At 50.9% G+C, this 24,229-nt stretch overlaps 10 protein-coding genes across 10 annotated transcripts; 3 read left to right on the forward strand and 7 right to left on the reverse strand.

Annotated features, from left to right (window-relative positions):
* Positions 1–162: 162 nt before the first annotated feature.
* LCP9604111_3562 (putative PHD finger domain protein (Ing1)) lies at positions 163–2,205 on the forward strand (the record flags this gene model as incomplete). Its single annotated transcript, XM_039071164.1, has 5 exons — positions 163–570; positions 639–1,291; positions 1,344–1,534; positions 1,592–2,086; positions 2,147–2,205. 5 exons carry the CDS (start codon positions 163–165, stop codon positions 2,203–2,205), a joined length of 1,806 nt encoding a protein of 601 aa, XP_038930225.1.
* A 336-nt stretch (positions 2,206–2,541) lies between these two features.
* dscB lies at positions 2,542–3,619 on the reverse strand (the record flags this gene model as incomplete). Its single annotated transcript, XM_039071165.1, has 2 exons — positions 2,542–3,225; positions 3,353–3,619. 2 exons carry the CDS (start codon positions 3,617–3,619, stop codon positions 2,542–2,544), a joined length of 951 nt encoding a protein of 316 aa, XP_038930226.1.
* Positions 3,620–3,931: 312 nt separating this feature from the next.
* LCP9604111_3564 (TFIIH subunit TFB1 family protein) lies at positions 3,932–5,920 on the reverse strand (the record flags this gene model as incomplete). Its single annotated transcript, XM_039071166.1, has 2 exons — positions 3,932–5,718; positions 5,779–5,920. The coding sequence occupies 2 exons, from the start codon at positions 5,918–5,920 to the stop codon at positions 3,932–3,934; spliced, it is 1,929 nt and encodes a 642-aa protein (XP_038930227.1).
* Positions 5,921–7,763: 1,843 nt separating this feature from the next.
* On the reverse strand, positions 7,764–9,802 carry LCP9604111_3565 (Leucine Rich Repeat domain protein; the record flags this gene model as incomplete). The annotated part of the gene is made up of 3 exons (XM_039071167.1): positions 7,764–9,157; positions 9,208–9,555; positions 9,616–9,802. The coding sequence occupies 3 exons, from the start codon at positions 9,800–9,802 to the stop codon at positions 7,764–7,766; spliced, it is 1,929 nt and encodes a 642-aa protein (XP_038930228.1).
* A 1,744-nt stretch (positions 9,803–11,546) lies between these two features.
* Positions 11,547–12,274, reverse strand: LCP9604111_3566 (uncharacterized protein; the record flags this gene model as incomplete). Its single annotated transcript, XM_039071168.1, has 2 exons — positions 11,547–11,832; positions 11,898–12,274. The coding sequence occupies 2 exons, from the start codon at positions 12,272–12,274 to the stop codon at positions 11,547–11,549; spliced, it is 663 nt and encodes a 220-aa protein (XP_038930229.1).
* Positions 12,275–12,835: 561 nt separating this feature from the next.
* On the forward strand, positions 12,836–13,303 carry LCP9604111_3567 (uncharacterized protein; the record flags this gene model as incomplete). The annotated part of the gene is made up of 4 exons (XM_039071169.1): positions 12,836–12,969; positions 13,036–13,088; positions 13,162–13,182; positions 13,242–13,303. The coding sequence occupies 4 exons, from the start codon at positions 12,836–12,838 to the stop codon at positions 13,301–13,303; spliced, it is 270 nt and encodes an 89-aa protein (XP_038930230.1).
* A 1,326-nt stretch (positions 13,304–14,629) lies between these two features.
* Positions 14,630–16,087, reverse strand: LCP9604111_3568 (phosphatidyl synthase; the record flags this gene model as incomplete). Its single annotated transcript, XM_039071170.1, has 1 exon — positions 14,630–16,087. The coding sequence occupies one exon, from the start codon at positions 16,085–16,087 to the stop codon at positions 14,630–14,632; it is 1,458 nt and encodes a 485-aa protein (XP_038930231.1).
* A 1,039-nt stretch (positions 16,088–17,126) lies between these two features.
* On the forward strand, positions 17,127–18,166 carry gldB (putative glycerol dehydrogenase (GldB); the record flags this gene model as incomplete). The annotated part of the gene is made up of 2 exons (XM_039071171.1): positions 17,127–17,534; positions 17,591–18,166. 2 exons carry the CDS (start codon positions 17,127–17,129, stop codon positions 18,164–18,166), a joined length of 984 nt encoding a protein of 327 aa, XP_038930232.1.
* Positions 18,167–20,299: 2,133 nt separating this feature from the next.
* LCP9604111_3570 (uncharacterized protein) lies at positions 20,300–22,581 on the reverse strand (the record flags this gene model as incomplete). Its single annotated transcript, XM_039071173.1, has 3 exons — positions 20,300–21,936; positions 22,034–22,374; positions 22,550–22,581. The coding sequence occupies 3 exons, from the start codon at positions 22,579–22,581 to the stop codon at positions 20,300–20,302; spliced, it is 2,010 nt and encodes a 669-aa protein (XP_038930233.1).
* An 813-nt stretch (positions 22,582–23,394) lies between these two features.
* On the reverse strand, positions 23,395–24,039 carry LCP9604111_3571 (uncharacterized protein; the record flags this gene model as incomplete). Its single annotated transcript, XM_039071174.1, has 3 exons — positions 23,395–23,447; positions 23,539–23,871; positions 24,030–24,039. The coding sequence occupies 3 exons, from the start codon at positions 24,037–24,039 to the stop codon at positions 23,395–23,397; spliced, it is 396 nt and encodes a 131-aa protein (XP_038930234.1).
* Positions 24,040–24,229: the final 190 nt, after the last annotated feature.

Below are 24,229 nucleotides of genomic sequence, written 5' to 3' on the forward strand. Positions count from 1 at the left end.
GCATCGATGCCCTTTTGTTGCTACGCGAGGTGTTGACTCTTGTCCATGGTCCCAGGTCATTGCTGAACACCATTGATTCTTCAGATCTCACAATTTCCTCCTCAAATTGGGGTAGGCTCACCTCAACTCTCCTCCAACGGCGCAGCTCCAGTCTCAACAACTATGCCCTTCACGACGTCCGTCGTCTCGTCGTCAGTCAACAATACGCCGGGCCAAGGAATCCGACAGTCCGCCCGTCAGACACGTACAAACCCGTCTCGAATCTCCAAAACCACCGGACGGTCATCCTTCGCGTTCGGCGGAAGCTCGACAGCTGAAATTCCTTCCACGCCCCCTGTTCCCCACGGCTTCTATCCTGCGCTCACGCATTTCACCGATGCGATAACAGCGCTTCCGCGCGAGTTCCGTCGCCACAACTCTCTTCTCAAGGAAGTTGATGCGAAGGCGTGGGCTCTCGAGGAAAATCTACTGCAATTACTCAAGTTCTCCTCCCAGTCGCAGCCCGTTCCTCATCCCCCACACCCGGCGCCTATCGTTGGGGGTGTGATTCGGGAGGATGTTTTGCCCAAGGTGAGCTTCCCGCGCGATTCGTCTAATTGTCTACTCGGCGTCTACTAATACCGCCACTCTTGCGCCAGGAACTATCCCAATCACCGGAAACATCCGAGAGCAAAAGCCGTCGGCTTCTCTTCGATCGTGTACGCCAAAGCCTCTCCGACCTGATGATGACCGCCGATGAGAAGAATCACGTCATTTCGAACGCGAACGAGGAATTGGATCGCCAGGTTGTCCGACTGGATACGGTGTTCCCATACATTGCAGGCGAGATCAGCGAGGAGGCTCGCTTGGGCAGCTTGACACACTGGGCGTACTCCAACAAGAGTACCGCGAAGGCAGCGACTAATGAACGTCCGCGCCGGGAAGCGGTAGCGCAAAGACAGGATCTGTCGCACGTGCTCCAAGAGGCTGAAGCTGCTAGTCGCAGTGAGGCGCGGCGCGATGCTGTTCTGGCTCGGAAACAACGTCGGGCACAGGCCGACGCAGACTATGAGGATACGCGCAGCTCGGGCACCCGCAAGAACAACAATGCGAAATCTCGGGGTGGAGATCACGCGGCTGACGCCACCGCTGCACCCAAACGTCGGAAGGTGGAGCGCTCACTGCCAGTTGACACTAGTGCTCCGATGGAGCGCTCTGCTAGCGGTGCTGGGAGCCAGAGAGCCGCGAATAAAGAACCAGTAGAGAAGAAGCGGACTCGCGCTCCTAATTCGGCCGCTGCTGCCCGGAAGAAGTACGTCTCATTTCGCTGTGTTCACTGCTGCATCCAACTGACTTTTTTTTAGGGCCAACGCTTCTAGTGCTGCATCTCCTGTTCTGGCCCCATCGCCTTTGATTGGAACATTCAATGGCCCACGGGCTGCCGCTAGTCCAGGACCCAACACAACAAGGCCACAGTCTTCACGAGCCCAGAATTCTGGACCAGGCAATTCGCGTGCGCGGCCATCGTCATCGGCTTCAAACCTTCCTAACAACAGTATGCCGTTTCAACCACTTCCCCCGGAACTATCAATTAACCATGTCCTCCACGCAGACAAAGTTGCCGATTCCAGATCTACACCCCGGGACGGACCCGTTAAAAATGAACTTGTCCACCCAGACCCACACCGTGACTACGACGGTGATGCCAACGGTAGAACATCCGTTCCAGCAGGAACCAAGCGCGATGATCTGGATGGAAAATCCGGTTCTGCCGAGGTCGAGACGACCAAGGGACGCAATTCCAAGACATCAACGCCTGTCCTCACCGCATTTACAGAGCCCAGCCAACAACACGCACGACCCACGCGAAGTCGAGACCCAGCGTCTACCAAACGAACCCAGAAAAAGCCCATCCCACAGCCTGCAATACCCTCCGACGACGAGTCGCTCCACGAGGGCGACGATGAAGACGAAGAGGGCGAGCCGCGCTACTGTTACTGTAACGAAATCAGTTTCGGCGAGATGGTTGCTTGCGACAATGACGCGTGTCCGCGTGAATGGTTCCATTTGTCGTGTGTGGGCTTGACGAAACCGCCTGGGAAGAATGGTAAGAGGTTTTTCTTTGCCTTGGAATCATACAGGTTGCTAACAGTCTCGTCTCTATTAGTAAAATGGTATTGTAACGAGTGCAAGGAAAATATGAGACGGAGTCGCAATGGACGGTAATATTCCGTTCAGGGTTATAGACATGATGTATGGCGTTATGTGGTGTTTTCAATTGGCACATACTCTAGCGGAGATACGGCCTTGCTAGTTGAGATTCTAGACTTTATGCATTTCTTTCTTTGATCAAGTATTATCGTATTGTATATTTATGAATTGGTGAGATTTTGAACTTGGGGGACACTATGAATCAATGATGATATACGAATATAGGGCTTTGAGGACGGGCTAGCACCTCCTACAAAAGACCCAATAACTATCTCAATCATACATCTATACCAGATAGAAAATGCCCGACAAGCCTTGCATGCAAGCTCACTTAGAAAAAAACAAGCGAAACTACCAATCACGCGTCAACCGACTAACAAACCCACCACCCTCACCAGCAGTATTCGCCCGTCTCTGAGCCTGTGCCCCAGACCCCTCCAGCCCAGAAGCCGAAGCCGCAACCTCCCCCTCCAATCTCCGTCGCAAATCCTCATACCTCTCCCTCTCCGCCCCAGACGCAGCCCCAGCCCCACCCCTCCGCTCCTGCTCGCCAACGACCCAAGCCGGAACGCGGAATCCGGTGCTGGCCGGCGACAGACCCGGTAGCAGGTCCGCGCGCCAGGCGACGCCGACGATCCAGCCCACGGCCGAGGGGAGGAGCATTGCGGGGAACTGGGAGAGGGCTAGCTGGGCGGCGACGAGGTAGGTGGTTGATTTGTCGGAGAGGAGGAGGGAGAGGCTTGGTGGTGGGGGTTTAGGGTCGGATGGGGATGTTGTATTTTCGGTAGAGGGATCGTTGCTGGTGGTGGTGTCGGTGGTGTTTGTTGTGGTGGGGGAGGATGTGGATGTGGAGCCGATGCGGTAGTGGTATGTGTATGGGATGGTGGCGTGGTACTGCGCCAACAGCGCGAAGATCGTGGCTGTTGGGCCGGAGGGCAGGTAATTGAAATTGTTTAGGGAGAGAGGCCGGAGTAGCAGGGCGAGGAGAATTGGTGGGAGGAGAGTTGTGTAGGGGAGTGTGGTGAGCAGGAAGGTCTAGCGAGCAGTTATCGTTGTTAGCATAGGTCGTATGTATATGAAGCCATTCGGCTTGGCTTCTCTGTTTCCCGTAGCATATGGTTCGCATAGCTGCGGGGACGGAGACAATAAAAGAAAGACTAACCGCTATCTTCCGTTTCCCCCACGCGCGCTCAACAACCCGCAAATGGTAAACTAGCATGGCGGCGAAGAGGGCCTCACTGGAATTGGTAAAGCCAACGACCTGCCACACCAATGCGCGCCAGAACTGGGAGTAGGGCCAGAAATGGGGCGAGACATAGATCACGACGAGGTGTTTTATGTCGAAGAGGGAGAGAGCGATGGACGAGGCGATCGTGTAGATGAGGAGCGCTTTGGTGAGGGGCGCATTTGTGAGGCCGGAGGTGAGCATCTTGAGGCCCCTTTTTTTTCTTCAGTGTGGATCTGGTGTGAGAATCATCCGATTTTGGGGAGAGGGGGAGTTGGAGAAGGTTTAGTGTAGTAGTTAGTTGAGGGGACAGATGGCATGAAGGTCCCGAAGTCCGGGGAAGCTCGGCATGCCGATCTGTGATCATTTTTATGTCATTTATGTAGACAAACTTGGCTATGTAGATTAATGAGATATCGAGATTTGTTTCTCTGTATGAATGAATCATTGAACTTCTTATAACCTATCATATTATACATCCCATGCGCCAATCTCAAACGCCTGGCTTGTTCCCTTCTATGTCCCCGCCGTGTCTTGAGCAGCCATGGCCGCTTCTTTATTTTGTTCGGCCAATTCTTTTTGATATCGAGTCGATGCAACCTCCAGTGCATGGAGCGTAGGACCAAGAAGCTGGTTCACAACCTTCTGGCCCCCCTCCACGCCTTCTAAGTTGACTCGCAATTTTCGCCCCGTGCTCTCGTACATGTCACGGGCCTGCTTCTTCAGCCGGTCAACTTCGACCTTCCGCTCAGCCTCTGCGTCATTAGCAACAGCCTTAATACGCTCCATTGCTCGATGGAGAGACTCTGCTAAAGACGCAACCTCTCCAGCGCGGTCGGGGTTGCCTGAGAGAAACGCCTGCCAGAACTGGTGCAGGAACTCTGTGGTTGTAGCGTGTGTCAACGTCAAGCGGTCAAAGAGCGCTATCGACAGCCCGTATGTTTCTGATGTCGCTCGCTCCTTCATCTGAGCACGACGCTCACGCAACGCTTCCAGGATCTGGGAAAATGCATCGTGGAGAGCAGCAGATGAGCCGACAGGGCGACGGCTGGCAGGTGCATCCTCCATCTCCTCGTCTTCGTCATCGCCTGGGTCCACCAGCTTGCCTAGTTGTGTATTGCCCTGCGATGGGAGATTTTGATTAATCTCCGTACGGAGAATCTGCAGAAGCTGCTCCGGATCTTGTTTCACGAATTGCTTGGTCTTATCCTCCTCTTGGCCATGAGTGAAGAAACGACTTTGATCACGAATGTTCAGAGTGATGGGACTTTGATGTTCTTCGCTACAAAGATCCTGCAGCTGGAGTCTTTTCCATGCCTCTTCGTTGATGCCTATCGGGGCACTCATATCACCGTCAATCGGAGCCACGTTGGCCATGATCTTTTCACTCAAGCTGTTCAGCGTCCGGATGATAGGTACTTTGTCGAGGCCAGACGGTCTCATATCTAGATCAGGCCGATTTCCGCTACGCTCGCTGTGATTTACTTCATTGCCAGCCAGATCCAAAAAGTGATGGATATTCGTGTCGCGGTCCGGCTGAGCAGCCTCGTCCGTCCGGAGATATTTGTCCAGCACGGCATCCGTTGCATCAGCCTCCGTAATCCGCTCTCCGCGCAATTTCTTGAACAGCCGACTCTGGAAAAACCGCGACCAGAACTGTTGTTCGCTGAGCTTAGGCACATTCTCATCGTACACGCGTTTGACCAGTGCGTGCTGCGTGAAGATGAGCTGGATCTGCTCTTTGCTGATATTTAACCGCGTGACATTATCCTCGACTCGCGGCTTGAGTGAAGACAACACATTATACGAGCCACGGATTTGGCCCTGTTCGATTGCGTGCGCGCGCAGTAAATGCAGTCGTGTTGACCAAAACTGCGACACAAACGATCCAGACGACAACGCTTCCGGTTTCGTATGCAACCCCTCGAAAAACATCCGCTGCAGATTCGAATCAGATCGTAATAGCGACTGCTGCAGTTCTATGTCGGACCGAAGCCTATTCTCCTCGTCCACGGGGTTCTTCGATGTCCCGGCGGACGTCACAGCATTCGCAATCGCCATCGCCGCGGACAGTCCCTCAGACGCACCTCTTGCTCCCGGCGTCTGGGATGGCGTGCCCGACTTCACCGCATTGACTCGAGCACTCAATGTGTCTTTGATGACATCGGCCTGCGGGCGGGCGTTTGCTCCAGCCGTGAACAGGAAGACATATTGATCGGGCGTACTATTCGGAGGCGCATCGGGGGCTTGGGAAAAGATCTTGAGCATCACTTTCGGGTTCGAGGCTGGGGTCTGTTGTAGATCTAGCAGTCGCGCGAGTCAGCAAAGAGACAAACCTTGTGCATGGTGGGGTGGGTGCATACTAGTGATGTTGACCACGGGGATTGTGATCGTATTCCCGGCCCCTGCGACCGCAGGACTCCATGAAACCGACTTCTCATCGGCGGATATAGCTAGGGTCCCATCTTTCTTCTTGTAAGAGGCCGCTCCGCTCGGAGGTGACATCGTCGCGTGTCTGGACAGCTTCCACTGTCTTCAAAGGCGGTAACGAATCCACCCATCGGGATGAGCAATTCCCCAAGGGCGGAAGTTGGCGAGGGGGGTCTGAGACCTTCGTGAGAGACAGGGCGTGTAGAGGTGAAACCAATAATGAGAAATGCGGCTCTTCTGCGATTCATCACATGACGTTGACATTTGACGTTTGCCAAGCGTCACCTGGGAGCCAAGCCCTAAGTGAATGAAGCTGGAATTCTAACGGAGAACAAATTACATTGCCAAAGCCCTTTTTGAAAAATAACAGTAGATAGAGATATCAATGACTTACAAAGTGAGGAGAAGAATGTAGAGAGAAAGATTCCTATGGAAAGAGCACAAACAAAAAATTCATCACAATCAACTATGGCACCAGCCCATGCAAGGCATCCAACCATGAAGATCAATTTTGAGGGAAATATTGCCATGGACGGTATGTTGTCAAATGGCAAATATCCTTCGGTCCTTGAGAAAGCTCTCCAACCTGTTTTCCTGTTCCTCCTTGACGATCTGCTCAAAGATAGGTCTGGCTTCCTGCAGGATTGCGTTTCGAATTTCTTTCTTGAGGACTAGGTGGTCGTTGTTGTAGTCCTCAAATCTAGCATCCACCAGCAACATCCTTAGCTGAGCGTCGAAGTTCCTCAGCAATATGATGGCACATTCAGAAACGCCGTCACCGACAATGCAATCATGTGCTCTTTCTTCAGAAGCCTCTGCTCAGCAAGAAGCCACTCCTTTCTCCGATTAGTTTTGATAGCCATGCTAGAGCACGCATGTAAAACACCTCACCCGGGAGGTCGATCATCTCCTCAGCGACTTCATCGTGATGCAAAGTCCCAGAGGGTTACATCACAGCGATGAAAGTGATGCTCTTGTTCTCCGTCCCATACTAAAAGGGAGACACAGGAAGCCCATATGCGCTAGCTCTGGCAGGACCAAGGCAAACACCCAGGTAAGAAGACCCGCGCATAGACGGGGGGTCCCGGGTCGAAGACTCGAGAATGTGTCTCTTCAGGACTTGGAAATGGACAGCAGAGAGGAGGGAGTCAACCCAAAATGCTTCATTTCCCGGCTGGGCTTTCGGTTCCTTGTGGTATTGGAGGAGGTCCTCTTGGTTGGATTAAATTCGGGGTCCTTAGTGAGCATGGGAAATACAACTTACCTATAGCACTGGAGTGAAAGAAGCATGCTGAAGAGTGGTAGACTAGGGGCAGTTCAGCAGGATGGTTGAGAAAACAAAGCAAAATATCTGTGTGAGAAAGAATAAAATGGAGGGGCGCGTTTTCTGGAGAACGCGTGCCCTGGGTGTTGTCCCAGGTAGTTGCCTATTTGGGACGGTGGTTGGCTCCTTCCCAATGAAGTGCAAGACACAGGGCTATCAGATCGAGTCAACTATATTGAACTTATAAGAGATGAAGTAGAGACTAGATAGGTATTTATGAGCAGAGTAAAATCCCGATAAATACAGTAACGCCATATGAAGCCAGAGATATAAGATAGAAAGACCAGACACCGGAAGAGATAGATCTCAGATGCTATGCAAAACCAAAAGACAAAACGCGACCGAGAACACGAACCCGAAGCCAGGAGCCAGAATGCCGAAATTCGTAAACCATGTTGCGCGCCGCCATGCATAGACCGAATATTATCATTCATCGTGAAACAAAAAGCAAAAGGTGAAAAGCAATAAAGCAAGAAAAGCGAGCCCTCCAATAAAACACAAATGAAAATAAAGGATATCAAATCAAGGGTATCAGCAACAAGTGATAAAAGGATCCAGCGAAGACGCTTTTGAGAACAGAACGCTCATAGTAGATCATTTCTTGAACATGTAGTGGCCGTAGAGGCCGCCGACCTCGCCGGTGGCCATGGGGATCTTGCGCATACCCCACCAGCGTGCACCCATCTTCCAGTAACGGGCGCCATCGTCGAGGGGTTCGTGGGGCATGGAGGAGGGTTCGCGAACGTACCAGCCACGACGGCCGAGGTCTCGCACAGTCCAGCCAACGGATGCGCGATGGGTCTTCGCACGCTCACGCAGCGGGGTGATAATTTTGTCACTGAATTCAACGACCTGCAAGGGATAGCTTTTGTCGGAGAGCAGGAAACAAGTACTGGTGTTGAAGATGGCTCCGATAGTCATCTGCGGCACCTTGGCAAGATCGAGATAGCAGAGAGTGCTGGGAGTATCGACCTCAACTCCCGTGGCAGGGTTGCGGTACCGACTGAAGAACGAGTTGACGTCCGCAACTGAGAGATCCGCAGAGCTGAGACCCAACTCCTCTAGGTGCTTGGTCAGGGGCACCAAGTGTGGTACATGGTCCGAAGTGATCTTGGCTCCACCCAGGTTGAGGGAGCGGAGAGTCTCAGGCAGATTCGGCAGCAGAGCAGACACATCGGTCTCTTCCAGCAGACGGAAGCGGGTCGGGTCCGTCAACAGGTTCAAATAAACGAGAGAATCGTTGATCGAGGGGTGGGTGGTAAGGAATTTAACCAGGGCGCAGGCGCGCAGGCGCGTGCATCGGGACAAGCTCAAATGAGAGATACGGGCAGTCTCCGGGATGGCAACGAGAGCTGAATCGTTGACCTGGGTGTGAGTAAGGTCGAGGTGCGTCAAGTTGACCAATCGCGGGAGGAGGTAGTCGAACATGGGAGCGGGGATAGCGCTGCATTCGTGAAGCGAGAGCCGTTTCAGGTTCGGCAAAGTTATGGACAGCGCAGGCCCATTGACCAAAGCCTCCTGGAAAACCCCAGAGAAAGCCTGAGTCGAGCAACCGCAGAAATCCAAAGCGCGCAAGTTTGGCAGCCCCATAAAGAGCTTCCGGACCACTTCTACACTGATGTCGCCCTCTAGGTGTTCCTGCAGCAGGCATTCCTTCAAATTAGGGAGGAGTTCCAAGCACTGCAATAGGGTCTTGGAGGTCAGGTTCTGAATTTCTGCGTTCATCTGCTTAGTACGACCTAGGCCGACGGAGGTGAAGTGCGAGAAGTCCAGACGGCGCACCAATGTTCCCAACGCCGGATACTGCGACATGTGATTCAGTGCCTTGGAGAAAATGATGGAGTGTGGGAAAGTCATGTTCCTGTACAAGACACCCAAGGTCGCAGCGTGCAACGTATGGGAAGTTAGCAGGCACGAGACCAAATCCACGTTGCGGGGGGCGTAGCCATTTGGGGGGAGATCGACGGCAAGGTTAGAGATGATTTGATCTACAAGACGTTAGCACATGAGAAACAAGAACGGCAGTGCGGGTTCTTACCAAGAACCTCCGGCGGGAACCTCTCCAACGATGATTTACCAGGAGGGGTCTGCAAAATCTCTACCTCGGGGACCTTCGGTGGGAGAAGCTCCATAGTCTGGGGCTCCTGGGCTTCCCATGCCCAGCCCTTTGCTTGGAGGCTTCCGAGTCCACGGAGATCGCTGTAGCTGCGGCTCAGACTCTTCCCACCCAATCGAATCTGCTTCCACCCCAGGAATCCACCACACGGACAGCAAAAATCCGGGGCCTGCTGCATTTGGGTGGGGCGCTCGATCTTACGCTCTTGGTCTTGGTCCGGGTCTTGGGGAGATGGTACTTCGCGCGTGTCCACGAACGATTGCGCGATTCCTAAGATTACCCATGATCACGTCAGCCTCCAGCCTGGATTCGCACATCTGCGGTACGTACCGTCCTCCGTATCTTCTTTAATAGAACCGAATGAGGGACGACGTTGGCTGCTCGACCTGGAACCGTCCGGGGTACTGCAGGGCGAGGGAGACGACTCGCGAGAGTGGAAGTGATCACCACAGGGGATTGAAGAGAGTCGGGGGAAGGCCGGCTTGGTCTGCGAAGGAGCAGGAGTAACGGAGGTCATGGTGCAGAGGAAGAGGCCCTCTATAAAGGGCTCTAAGTGTACAGTGACTAGTCGCGGAGTACCTTAGAGCAGGCAAAACGAAAAAAATAATAAGGTATACCGAAATTTAAACGAGAAAGGACTCCAAATTGGAAAAAGAAAAGAAAAAAGCCCCGGTCAAGTCAAAGAAGTATTGAGACCGGAGGGCAAGTTTAGGGCCCAGAGGGGCGGCGGGGAAGAAAAAAAAACGAAGCTGTTAGTCACAGAAACGGATGAACCGACGTTACACGAATTTGGAGGTAATCTCAGGGTTTTCTCCGATCGGAAGAGGAGGGCTTAAGAGTTTATGGGGTTCTTTGGGCGAAGTACAGAATGGAGGTGAAGTGGAAGGTCGAAGAGTACGAAATGCTAAGAAATGCGCCATGGGTCATGGCCACATGGGGCGACTTTTATAAACTGATTGATTACGGATCTGTATTGTATTCTTATAGTATTCTTAGTATTCTGAAGGTAATCTATATATAAATAGAGCAATATAAATATAAATTCTATAGTTACTACATCTATACTTCTTATATCACTAAGCTATTAAGTTCTGTTAGTTCGAGCTACCCCTGCAGACTCCAGTTGCTTTTTTTGACGCATGCGGAAACGTGCCGTCATTCTATTAGTACATTTGGAACAGAATAACTACAACTACAACATATAAGACAATACAATAATAGTGACATGTAGTTAAATAGTAGGATGATATAATTGCTTCGCTCCGCAATAATAATCTGATATCCACACGTCAGCAGATCAAATCCCATGCATCCTGATTCCTCTACCCCAGAGTTCTTTTTACCTAACGCATTACCATCCATGCAGCTAAACCTCCCATGTACATCGACAACCCAAGAACTCGCCTCTCTCGGAGCCGATCATGCGGGGATCCAGGCGCTATTACATAATGAGAACCCACAACGTACGGCCGGCCACGGCTGTCCCCTTTCAGACGCGAATTGGATGATCTCGAGGTTTCGGAGCTCCGATGGAGAACCAATCCACTAGTCTTGGTCTAACAATTGGGTGATGCTAGTACGGAGTACTATCTTCGTATTCGACGTACGCCATACGGAATACTTCCTACTCTCACCGACTTTGCTTGTCTCCTGATCCACTGTCAAAGCGAAGCCTACAACATAGGTTGTAGGTATACAACCCCGTTTCTGTCTCCTACCTCCTACCTCCTACGGCAAGAGAACAATCCCTGCAATCTCTTGCCTTGTTATTCCGGGTTGAAGTCGGACCGGCTGGCTCGCTGACTCGCACTGTATCATTCCAAGGTTCGTACGACTTGCCCAACGGGGTTGGCAAAGGCTTAGTTCTCGCGCTAGAGATGCAGCCTAGTAACAATGCAACCCAGTCTAGATTCAAAGGTGCGAGTCACTTGGATTTGCCTGTCGAGGTGAGTATATTTTACAGCATCGGGCTTGACTGCATGCTTCGTGATGAAGGTGCGCTTCCGCGGAGTTGTGCATGCCGCCAAGCCTCTCCGCATTGCTAACTAGACAAGGAGGCGGATGTTGTCTTGATCCTTCTCCTTGCTCTATGGATCCTCTTGAACTAATCATTCCAAAATTCGTGCTCAAATGCCACTACATTATAAACAAATGACATGCTACGTTGAAATTGTGAGTTCAAACCCCTGGTTTGTCTTTCGGTTAATCTAGCATTTATACCATAACCAGAGACCACATATATCAGACGGCACTGATATACCTCAGGACTCACGGTCAATTTGAGCGAGCTCTTCGTCTAGATGTAATAATGCACTGGATCCGTTCAACATCAAGGGTGGCCGTACATAATATTCATCCCAATCCCCCGGCTGTTCCAGACCATCATACGACCGCACATAAGTTTGTATGGGAATATACATCCAGCCAGCCATTTCGAGTTCATCATCTGTTTCTCCATCATGCCAATCAGGATGAATTTGGTATTCCCTCTCCTGGGGAGTCATATTGCCCCAGAACCCTGACAGAACCTTGACAACAGGATCGAACCTATAATCATTGATATACTTGATTGACTCCAAGCAGAAATCGTCCACAAAGAGGCAAAATGATACCGCGCACCGAGGCCGTACTGTGGACCTAGATGATCAGGAAGTTTCTGAGATTGGAGATATTCGAGCATTTCAGGGCTGGCGACGACCTGGGGCAGTTGATCTGCAACCCATTCGTTGAAATGGTTCCGAATCTCATGGGATGTAGCACTATTGACTTTCGCCATGTCATTGTTGATGACCAGCTGGTGATGTAGTAGAAGGTCCATTCTCTGGTTGCCTTCAAGATCGGCTTTAACCTGTTCCTCTATGTACTGGAGTAGACGATTACAGACGCTCTCGTCCCTGTAAGAACAGTGGTAGATCGAGAATCCCCATGGGAGATCTCGCTTTTCCCCGGGATCTTTGGAGGAGGCAACGATTTGCCTATAGCTGTCCATGTTGCGTGTCTCCTGATGTTATGGCTTTCTGGTGATTCGGCCGAGGCTCGCTAGAGAGCTCCATGGTAGACAGCGCTGATGTAATGCGGAGATTATACGACTAGAAACAGGTTGTAGAAATGCCACGAGCCCGGTTAAGAATAGGTTGAACATTGTTAAGAATTGTAAAAAAGGAGTTGGAGTTTCAGCCACCGAAAAGGAATCCTTGTCTCTATCACATGACCTGATAGGGTTCTAGTTTGAGGGAACAAATTCTATTGATGACCTTGGAACGACAAGAGGTGCAGGTTCTTGGGGTCCCGCTGTGCCCACTAGTCAAGTTCCTAGTTTAGCCTGGAGCTTTGGCTAAAATGAAAAGTTTAGCATTCGAAGGCGACATTCCTTTTTCTTTCCTCCCGGTCTCGGTGGTATAGGAAATAAGGAGGAAGAGTGGATTTGTTAAAGCACTATCTCGTCGACGGATTGCTTATCTCATCTTTCCCTTTTCTTCCTGGTCAACACAAGCGTGACCGAAGAAACGACAATGATTATAATCATGTGTCTTGTATGGGCTCCTTTGGCATGTTAGTCACCTACCAACAGCTCGATGGCTATCAAATGCCATATGATAATCTGGGTCTGAGCGATGCCTGCTTCGACGCAGTCAATACCACAGTAACATCATGTCCTGCCTGGGTTGGCTACATTGGAGTTGAGTATGTTTCTTGGAATCGTAACGGTACAGATATGTCATTAGGGTTGAGTTTGCTGATATCTAGCAGAAGTGCAAGCTTTGATATTGTCCCTAGCGAGCAACTTGTGGCCCTGTGTGAAAGTACATGTCGCTCTGATCTTGCGAGAAGCCATTCAAACTGCATGCACTGAGGCAACCGATGTTATGGTTCCAGGTGGTTCGATTGCTTATCCTAGTAAGATACTCGTCTATTAGAGTCGCTATCTCACAACTCCCGTGCTAAATTGTAGCCAGCCACATTTATGACGGATCGCTATCTTTATTCCACAGGTCTTAAATGTCTGACCGATCCGTAAGTTACACTAGGATATACAATGGGTTTTTCTCATTGAATTATACAATAGTTCGATCAATCAATACTGCGATGAGATAGTCGCGGACTGGGTGAGCAATGGGTCTGAATATACTTTATCACAGAACTGCTCTGATCTGAGCTTGGTCTTCTTAGACTTAACTGTCATAGTCCTCCTTTATATCACTAGTCTTCCTCTACAAGTTTTGCGCCTTTCCGGTTTCTTGTTCGCGTCCAAAATCGTGGGATAATCAGTAGAGCTGGATTCTGGCGCCCTTTTCGTGTGAATCTATGATATAGCATGCGCTCTTCAATTGCTTACTGACAACAACAAGCAAACCAGCAAAGGAGCCCGCAAAAGTTCTCTGTATACAAATATGTATCCTATGATATATGGGTGGAACTGCAGGCTGCAGCTTACAACGCCCTCCAAAGAACGACTCAGCCAGCGTACGCGCAATCGAGACAATAAACTCGTCCGATACCTCGTTGCTGAGGCACATACATGCCCGCTCAAATATTGTGTACCTACCCGACTCACAGTGTGCGTGTCTTGAGATAATGCCGGGTATTTGTTTGCCACTCTGGCGGTTGTATCGATGTCTTACGTTAGTTGTTGCTTTTCTTCTGGTTCCAGGTTTCCCGAAACATTAGTGGTCCAGGCGTGGTCTAGACGAAAGTGTACAAATTTGACGGATATGGATTTTGATATTATTTTCTGTAAATATATTGTTTCTGACGCTTGTTTTCATGTGTAAAAGTCAAGTATTAAAGAATACTAACTACACGCATCCATGGATAGACCTGGATATAGACGTGGGAAATAATAGAAGATCCCTCCACAAGAGGTCTAGTACTAAGGAGAATACATCACCATGTCGTCAATGAGTGCTTTTTCTGGAATAATCAAACTTTTGGAATACACCAGTTTTCTAGAAAAAGGAATACAAATTAAGAATATTTAATTGACGACATCAATGATAAAAACTGGTGATATGGTATTGGAGTATCGGGATATAGCAAAACAAAAGGTTATTCGCGTCATGGCACATGAGATATGTAGCAATCCAGTCTAAAAGGGAAAAAAGCAGGTCGAAACCATCGACCATCCACATTGTAAAAAAAAGAAAGCAAATATCAGTCTATCAAGTCGATAATCCAGATCGACATGACAAAGGATATCAGAAGGCCTTAACAGAGAAATGGAAAGAAAAGAAGTCTATGATATGGGGGGAAAAAAGCACGAAACGCCAGGAAATCCTTCTCAAGCCCAGTATCACATGTTTTTCGAGTTTCGTTTCAGCGTGAAATGATCAGAGAGATCAATTGTTTACTCAATGGCGGAGGCACCGTCGCCGTGAGTGACGGGGTTGACCTTGGGGTTCCACTTGAGCTTGAAGTCGGGGCCGAGCTCCTTGGCGAGGGCAGCCTTGACGGCTTCGAGGACATTGTTGAAGACACCGAAGTTGGCAGGGCTGTTGGGGTCATTCTCGCCCTCCTTGCCCTGGAAGACACCAGTGCGGACCAAGCAAGTGTTCCAGCCATACATGTTTCCACCGATGATATCGGAAGCGGGGTTGTCACCGATCATGTAGACGTTATCGGGCAGACGGGAAACACCGTGGAGCTCCTCCATCCAGGCCTTCAGGACCTCGTCGGCGTAGGTGTAGGTAGCACGCTCGGGCTTACCGTAGACAACACGCTCGAGGTCGACACCGGTGAGTGTCTTGTACTGAGCCTCAATGGCGATACGGAAGGCACCCTGGGTGAGACGGGGAAGACCCTTGTGCTCGGTGGGCATGAGGAGATCACCCTGGGAGAAGTAGATAGGAATGCGGGTGGCGACGGGATCCTTGGCCTTGGTGCCGATCATGCCGTCCTCGGCGAGCAGCAGATCCATAATGACCTGGATATCGGTCTGGTAGTCACGGGAATCAGCGAAGACCATGATGGCATCGAACTTCATCTTGGAGAAGTCGCGGGGCTTGGCCTCGGCCTTCTCTGCTTCGGTGAGAGTAGCCCAGGGGGAGATGGAGGGGTCCCAGGCGAGGAGATCCTTGGGGTGCACGACAGTCTTGAAGCCGTAGTTTTCGGCAACCTCGCGGATCTTAAAGCCTTCACCACCGAGGACCAGAACGGTCTGGTAGTACTCTGCCAGGGCCTGCATGGGAGTGTGGGATTGAATGAACTGGTCGGTGGAGATGGGCTGCTCGAGAATCTCGGTAAGCTGAGCACAGCGAGCCTCCTCGGTCTTACCACCACCGTTGGTGAGGAGAATGTGGGGGATGCGGATGCCCAACTCGTTGTCGCCGTTGAGGATCTTGAGGACGACCTTGGCCTCGTCAATGGCGTGGTTACCGTGTGCCAGCACACCATCAATATCGAAAGCAAAGGCCATGTTCTTCGCCTTGGTAGTCAGCTCCTTGTTGATATCCTGAACCTGAGAGGCCAAGATATCGCGGGAGACTGAGGGAGCACCGCGCTGCACGGACGAGAGGCGGGACATGCGGGGGGAGCGGGGGATAGGGAGCGAAGTGCCAAAGGAGTTACGCGATCCCCGGCGGTCCCTCATGGAGGGAGACAAGCTCAAGTTGTGCATGAATTGAGCGGCATCACTGATGGCGCTGCGGGTGGCGGGGATCTCGACGGTGTTACCGCCTGCCGATGGGATGGCGAGACCGGAGCTAGCACGCTGGTCCCGAGGGGAGAGAGCACCCTGAGGATCCTGGGCGCGGGGATCCTGCTCAGCCAGGTCGACTGCGAGGTCAGAGTCCTCGACGCGAGACATGATGAAGGTATTGGATGGAGTTTGATAGAGGGGTAGAAGGATGGGATGAGCTTCTACTCAGGAGTCACTGGATTCAGGACTCAAGGAAAGAATTGAAGTTGTAAAAAGGGAGAAGGGGAATGAAAATTGACTGATAAGGGAGGTGGTGGAGGAGGGAGTTCAGGAGAGTATATATACAAGCGATATCTGATACCGGACGCAAATAATGGAGACAAACGAAATTGGTATTTTGCCATTGAGGTTACGAAGGATCCACTCACCGGGTATCATCATTCCTAGGAATTATCGTCATCATTTGGCAAGACATCATTTGGCGAGCGATAGGGTGGACCGTTTTCTCGCAACGAGACAGGCGTGTATAGGGTACCTGCGTCATTGTGGCTGGCACCGTGTCTTGCTAGGTACCCAATACACGGGACGTGTTGCTTCCCGCGGCCTAATAAAATCGGAAAGACGCTGATTGGCCAGGACCAGAGTTGCTGGGCCGAATGTGAAGCAACCCAGCACGCCGAGTGGGTAGAGAGAGGCCTGAGACGGGCAGACGATTGGACTGGAGTGCAGTGCACCCGTGGGCCGACATGAGATCGATGGAGCCGATGACGATCAGGCCAAGCGCACCGTTTCGGTTGATGATGTCATCGCACGGAGCTTTGAAAATTACTAGCGGTCTTTTTGGGGTTTTGATTTTTGATTTCTTTTATTCTTTTTATTTTTGTCCTCGCTTTCGTTTCTTTTAGTCATTTTGGGGATTCGATGGTGTCTTTGACTCTGCCAGAGCAGGATGATCAGAGCCAGTGGCTTGGATCGACAGGTGGAACAGGGCAGGTCAGGCTAAGTTGCAGTAGATTGCATCGTTACGGCAATTCCAAGGTCAATTGAAAAAGTGTTATATAATTCCCATTCCCAAGGTTCTTCTGCCCCTCCAACCCCTTTTACCCCACTTCCAACACCGCTTCCCCCACTTTTATCTTCTACTTCCAACAGCTCGTACTTTCTGCGTACTTTTTCCCTTCTGTTCTCTAACAACTACATTGCAATCATGTCATCTGGAAAGACTTACACATTGGCCAACGGCGTGAAAATGCCCGCCGTTGGCTTCGGTACCTTCGCCAACGAGGGCTCCAAGGGCGAGACCTACGCCGCCGTCACGACTGCCCTCAAGGTAGGCTACCGTCAGCTTGACTGCGCGTGGTTCTACCTTAATGAGGGTGAGGTCGGGGACGCCATCCATGATTTCCTCAAGGCCAACCCCTCCGTCAAGCGTGAGGACATCTTCGTGTGCACCAAGGTCTGGAACCACCTGCACCGCTACGATGACGTCCTCTGGTCCCTCAACAACTCTCTCGAGCGTCTCAAGCTCGACTACGTGGACCTCTTCCTTGTCCACTGGCCTATTGCTTGCGAGAAGGACGGTCAGGGTAAGCCGTTGATCGGTCCCGATGGAAAGGTAAGAAGAGCTTTCCCCGCAAAGCACACGACCAGCTCCCGGCTAACCCGTTCCAGCACGTGATCCTCAAAGATTTGACCGAGAACAACGAGGAGACATGGCGCGCCGTGGAGAAGCTGTACGCCGATGGCAAGACCCGGGCCATCGGTGTGTCCAACTGGACTATCCCCCAGCTTGAAGCCATGGCCAAGTACGCCAAGGTCCAGCCTATGCTCAACCAGATTGAGATTCACCCCTTCTTGCCCAACGAGGCCTTGGTGGAGTACTGCTTCGCCCACAACATCTTGCCCCAGGCCTACTCGCCTCTGGGCTCGCAGAACCAGGTCCCCACGACAGGCGAGCGGGTCAGTGAGAACAAGACCCTGAACGATGTTGCCAAGAAGGGTGGCCACACGCTCGCCCAGGTCCTGATTGCCTGGGGTCTGCGTCGTGGATACAGTGTCGTCCCCAAGAGCTCCAACCCGGCGCGCATTGAGTCCAACTTCCAGACCATTGAGCTCACCGATGAAGACTTCGAGGCTGTGAATGCGGTGGCCAAGGGTCGTCACACTCGCTTCGTCAACATGCACGAGACCTTCGGCTACAACAACTGGCCCGAGGAGCCTCTTCACACTGCGCCCCACAAAGACTAGATTTGGTCCTGACCATCTTACAAAAAGACGAAAATAATCCCCCCGAGCAATACCCCAAGGGGGGTGGGTGGAAATGAGTTAATGAAAGGACTAGCGAACTCTATCAGATGAATTGGACATACCATGATCTTACTCTATTATTGTGTTTACTGTGTTTCAGCTGTACTTCGTACTGTAGATTGTGTATCATTTGAGCCGCCTCTTCCATTTGATCTGACACTGACCACTTAATCTCATACACCGGCTGCCACAACCACCCGCCCCAAATCCACCATCAAGGCGAGTCAAACCGGACTGGGAAGATTACCCAATATTAAGGAAGGTGGTACGAAGTACCGAAAACGCAAAATTTGCAAAAGGACCCCGTTGTAACAGTGTAGTATACAACATAGACTATGTCTTCTTCATACCTTAACAATTCCAACCAATAATTAAATCCCCGAAGAAAAATAATCCAAAAGCCAAAGTAGGGTTACACCGTACCTGACAAGGGCCAAAGCCAAGCCAACACCAACACCTTAAGACGGAAATAGCGATACAAAAGCAGCCAAGTGGAACAAGCCATACAACCATCGTATATAACATAGTACAACATATATTGTATGTTGTAAGTTGTTCAACTGATTTAACTGGCCTAACCCCAAAAATACAACCCTAAAAAGCGGATATCATTTCCAATTCCACTCCCATTTCATTTCCATGTGCAAAATGCAAAACAAGGAGCAAGGAGCACACTGCTCCGAGCCCTGCAGACGATGTCATCTCGCGTTGACCCATGTGGCTCTCGGAACCCCATGCGCCACTTAAGGCGCTTAGTTGTGCGCGCACTTACCGCATCGGGTCTTAGCGTTGCTGACTACCGACCACACCACCGGGAGATATCGGATGGCGGGTGTGATGTTTGGAGATTACAGATTACAGTCGGATGGCATACTGCTTGTGGCTAACACCGAAAGGCCGAATAGGGTAAGGGTAGTTGATGGGGATAGTTTGATTGTGGTGGTCCCGAGGTGGTTCGTTGGAATGGGGCTTGGCGGTTTGGGGGGTTATTCGCTATTGGTTTATCGGGTGTGATGGTTATAGTTATAGGTACGGGGAGGACTCCGTATGTATGCATGTTGCATGTGCATAGTAGGTAGTATCTATGTATGTTGTATTGTACTATACGGAGTACGTGCATTCCTCTTTCCATTGGGCCGATTGATCGGATTTATTTGTGATTCTGTATGGGGTTTAATGCCGCATTTGTTTGGGCTATGAAACGCTCTTTGACTTTTTAATCTGAGACCTTTTGGGTCGGGTTGACCGACGAGCCGATGGGGAGGAACTTCGGAGGATTGGAATGCACATAGCCGGATTGTGAACTTGTTTCCTAGCCTCAATAATAGGGAGTGGGTAGCATATGGAGTACTGCATCATTGGGGTGGAGCAGTCTGGTTTAGGATTCCAATCTTCATATTGGACATGTTACAACATAGAAGGTAGGCTCGACGAGGACGCCATATGAGATACAACTGCATCTACAATACGCATTGTATGAAAGACATTGCAAATCCCAGCTCGGTTTAGAGACAATTTGCAAATACCAGAACAAAGATCAGCATGTATCGGCTATCAGTACAGGTAACAGCCTTGGAAGGCAGCCGTATATACGGAGTACTTCGTATGATTCGCTGGCACGAGGGATCAACGGAACAGACTATTAGAGCTTGTCAATGCGGTTAGGTGCATAATATTGGTTTCAACGCGAAGATCGTAGTCCGAATGTAGTCCGAATGAAAACAGGACAGCACAACCTCTGAGATTGGAAATTCCATCCCTCAGACAAATCCCGAAGGTTCCAAGGTTGGAGGGGCAGCCGAGGGGCAGCCGAGGGGGCGCGACGGCACAGACGTCATTTTGCATAAAGCAGGTGAACCGTGCAGCGAATCTTATCTTGATCAAGATGAAGGTGAAGGAAAGGGAACAATTTACAAATTCAATAAGAATGCATACATGAAATACAGAAAAAAAACAGCAATTGGTATCTTAAAACACGAGCAACTCCCCCGATAAATAAAGAGCGTCACAATGGGAACCGGGGTATAGAACGGTCAGAAGAGTAGTCGTAATCCAATGAGAATGCATATCCAATCAATAATATCTCGACCGAACGCGCCGAGCCGTGGGCGTACACCCGGCACTCATCTGAAGCATACTCTGTCGCTGTGCATCATCTGTGCTTTGTGAGCTGCGAGTGGGGATCCCACTGACGAAAGGCTGGTCCGCGGTGTTGGCACTCTTGGAGGCTCGTGCGGGAAGCTTTGAGGGAATGGGGGACTTGGGAGTAAGCTTGCGGCGGCCCTTGGTAGGTGTGGAGGGGGCAGCAGCAGCCACAATAGACGAGGCTGCAGGAGGCTTGCTTGTGCTGCGACTTGCAGTCTTAACTGGGGGTCCAGACCCCAAAATTCCCGAATCACCCAAACGCCTCACCCGGCGAGAGCGCGGGGTTACAGTAGCAGCTGCAGTAGTCGGGGTTGAACCGCTCGCGGTGGCCCCACTGTCTGCATTCGCGTCGGCCTTTTGCGTTTGGCTACGGCTGCTGCGATGACCGGACTCTGCTTTCTTCGCTGAGCGCTTGCTTTCTGCTTGCGGGCGAGGCGTTGCGCCCACGTCATTCGTGCACCGATCGCCCTCCTCTTCATCCTCCTGGTCGTCCATTGGCTCTCTGTATTCTTCATACTCGGCCATGCGCTCTTCATTCCACGACACCTGCTTTCGCGATTTAGCCAGTGCACCGGTGTTAGTGTCCTGGTGGCTCGAGCCCTCATTTTGTAAATTGCATGGCAACAGCTCTTCCTCGCTCGGCTGTTGAGCCAACGCTTGCAAAATGACTATAGGAGTTACAGCTTTGCCTTTGTTGAGCCGGGTGTTGCGCTTTGTGGCCATTGCCATCTGCTGGCTCTCAGTTCGCTGTTGAAAAACGAATTCCGTGCCTTTGGCTCGGCGGAATGAGATCGTGTTGCGCATGCTCGGGGCATTCGCGCCTTTGGTACGGGTGCTGCGACGACATGCAGGGCTTGCAGGAGCTTGTTCTCCCATGATCTCTTTCGGAATGATATCCTCCTTGGTGATAATATCCCCCCGCTCACCCGCACCATCGGCACCACGCTTGACGTCATATTTACTAGGCGAGAACTGCAACTTGACGGGTGAAGGTGAGTTGGTTGTCAATTCCTCCAACACGCGGCGTGGTGGCGGTGTTGAGCATTTAACTTCTGGAGACTCCTCTGGGCTAGAACCCATCTCCGTTGATTTCGCATCTCCGGGATGTGTGGCCTTGGCGGCCCGTTTCGCATTCGCCCTGGACAGAAAGTCGTTGAGCAGCTCTGCATTCTCTCCATCCAAGGATCTTCGCAGTGCCGATCGTACCAATTTGACCTCCTGCTCTTGCGTCAGTGCTTGCACGGATTCCGTGGTGGACACGAAGTTGGTGTTGTCGACTCCTGTATTGTCGATCACAATCGGCGCGTCTTGGCTGCATGATCTAGACTGCACATACTGCGCTGTCTTCGCGTCAGATGCAGTAAGATTTAGGTCGGTCGCCACGGCATCGTTATAGACCGGCGTCTTGGAAGTATTCCACAGATCGCTGAGCGACTGGGGTGCCGCATTCGTAGCTACGTCGCCGACAGCATCATTGGGCGTCTCCTTGGGCTGGTTCGCAGTGAAACTAAACACCTCCTGGGAGCCCTCGTCGTGGATGTTGAAATCGAATTCGGGCATTTTGCCTGCAAATTATCAGATGAAAGGTCTTTCTAAATGCAGGAGCACGGGATGCCACGTGCGATGTGCAGATGCCCCCCCATAATCGAGGAAGAAACTTACGTCGTTTACGAGATGCCTGCATCTCCCATTTAGTCTCAAGGAAAGACCGACCGCGTCGCTCAGCCTCAGTGTCTTGGTCCACGCCGGTGGAATCAACACACAGACGCTTCACGCCACGCTGATAATCTGAGTTTTTAGAGGCGCCGACCCCCGTAGTCTGGACTTCTGTCGTGGTAACCATGCTCGTAAACGGAAAGCGAATGCGCTTCCACAGCTTTCGTGTTTTGTCTCCGGCCCTGACAGGCGTAGAAGGTTTACGATCCCACAGTCGCGGCAAGGCGCTCAGGGCTTTGATAGGCGTGAAACTGAAGGAACTTTCAGTGGAATTTGTGGCAGAGCTGCTAGCGCGTAAGGCAGTTGCGTTAGTCTCAAGTCTGTATAGCGGTGTGGCTCAAAATAGGGGAAAAGGGACCAAACACCTGAGCGACAGGCGAGTATGATCATTCAAAGACAAAGGAAAGGAAAGAAGGAAAAAAATTGAATCCAAAAGCAGCAAGAAAGAAACAATTGACCTACCATGCCTGCGGTGAAGGAGGATGGTTTTCCATGATTGTTGACGCGTGTGGAATGTGTCAAAGCTGTTGGAATGTTGGACCAAGTATGTTCGAGTTAAATGAATCAAGCCAAGTCATCTACTTTAAAAATGCAAATCGAAGGATGCAACTGAGCCTGCCCCTCAGTAAAATGTCGGATTGTCGGATTGTCGTGATAGATGTGAAAGTCGTGAAGCGGGCCGTTGGGGTTTTGCTTTGATGTCTTTCCCCCGGTTGCCCTGCCAACCACTGCATGGGAGAGCCCAACGTGGAGATCGGGCGATCATAGCATGAATGTATGGGATTTCATTGGAGGTTGTGGTGACGTCTGTTGATTAATTGCAATCCTTGCCAGCGATCAAATAGTACGGAGTAAATAATTCGATATATATCTTGACTATATATCTTCACCGACTAGCAAGCTACTAACTACGAACTGAGAACTACAAATAGCAATACTAGAGCACAAAAGCATAGAGAAAAAAAAGCCAATTGGAATCATATAGTGGCTCTGAGGATTTGCTATATCCTACATATATTTTCCCTAAAGCTCGGGTATAGGATGTCTTTTCGGAAAAGTCATCTACAAGCGTAGTAGGCAACGAAACTTGTAGATCGCACCGAATGAGCCTGGAGCAGCTTTTCTCCACGTTGAATAGCAGTGATTCGAAGCAATTCCGCGTACAAATGTCACCATAGGTGAGCGAAGACCGCCAGCTCATCGTAAACCAAAAGTACTAAAAGAATCACAAGCTAAATAATCAAGTCGTATCTCATTATTCATATCTATGCTGCCCAGGTAGTAGATGGTCTCCGACATGCAGAGATTCATAGCAACTTCTCTGCTAAGTCACGTTCATCAAAAGGATCCCCGAATTCATCTGAACACAAGGCATCCAGTCAGCACACTGTACAGACATCCATGGATGGAAACCACCCAGCCAGACGAAGTATATATAGAAAGCCACATACCTAGCGTGAAATCTTTATCAATGACATACTCCATAGCACGCTGATATTCCTCTTGAGCACGCTTGCTCTTCCACGCCGCGATATTTGAGTCAACCGTTTTCTCCGCAGACTCTCCTCCGCGCTGTTCCAGCGCAGCCCCAATGCCACCAGCAGAGACTCCAGCTTCTTGCTTTGTCTGAGAGCCAGGAGGGGAAAGCTCCGATACGTCAACGCCGGCCGAGGAAGCTTGGGCGGTGCCAGTTGGAGTGCGAGCGCCGGCTCTAGCGCCGTCGTCGGGCCGGATGGAATCGACGGAAGAGGTCATGGTAGAGTCGCCGTCTGGGTCCTTAGGGTCTAGAAGGTGTTTGTTAGTAGATGTAACCCCGGAGTCTCTAGTTTGTAGCATGGAATAAGAGGCCGGTGCACATGTGGGTATGGAGCACTATCGATATCGCGGGGCCCACTGTGCCCGGCTACATCGTGTAGCTTGTGAGGGAATAGGAGAGACCTACCAATCGCCATTGTTGGGAATTAGCAGAAATGAGCTCGATGGTCGGTTTCGTAGTTTCGAAAGTTCTCAGACTTCAGGGCGCGGGGAGTGGAGAGATCAACGGTCGACAGGCGGTGGCCCCGGGGCTCGCATGAATTTTCTTCTTCCTTCTTCCCCAGTTTATATGCTGCATGAACATACGAGTTATTGCTAGCCTTCGTG

The sequence above is a fragment of the Penicillium roqueforti genome, assembly GCF_015533775.1.
Source record: "Penicillium roqueforti strain LCP96 04111 chromosome Unknown scaffold_06, whole genome shotgun sequence".
Classification (NCBI taxonomy): Eukaryota; Fungi; Ascomycota; class Eurotiomycetes; order Eurotiales; family Aspergillaceae; genus Penicillium; species Penicillium roqueforti.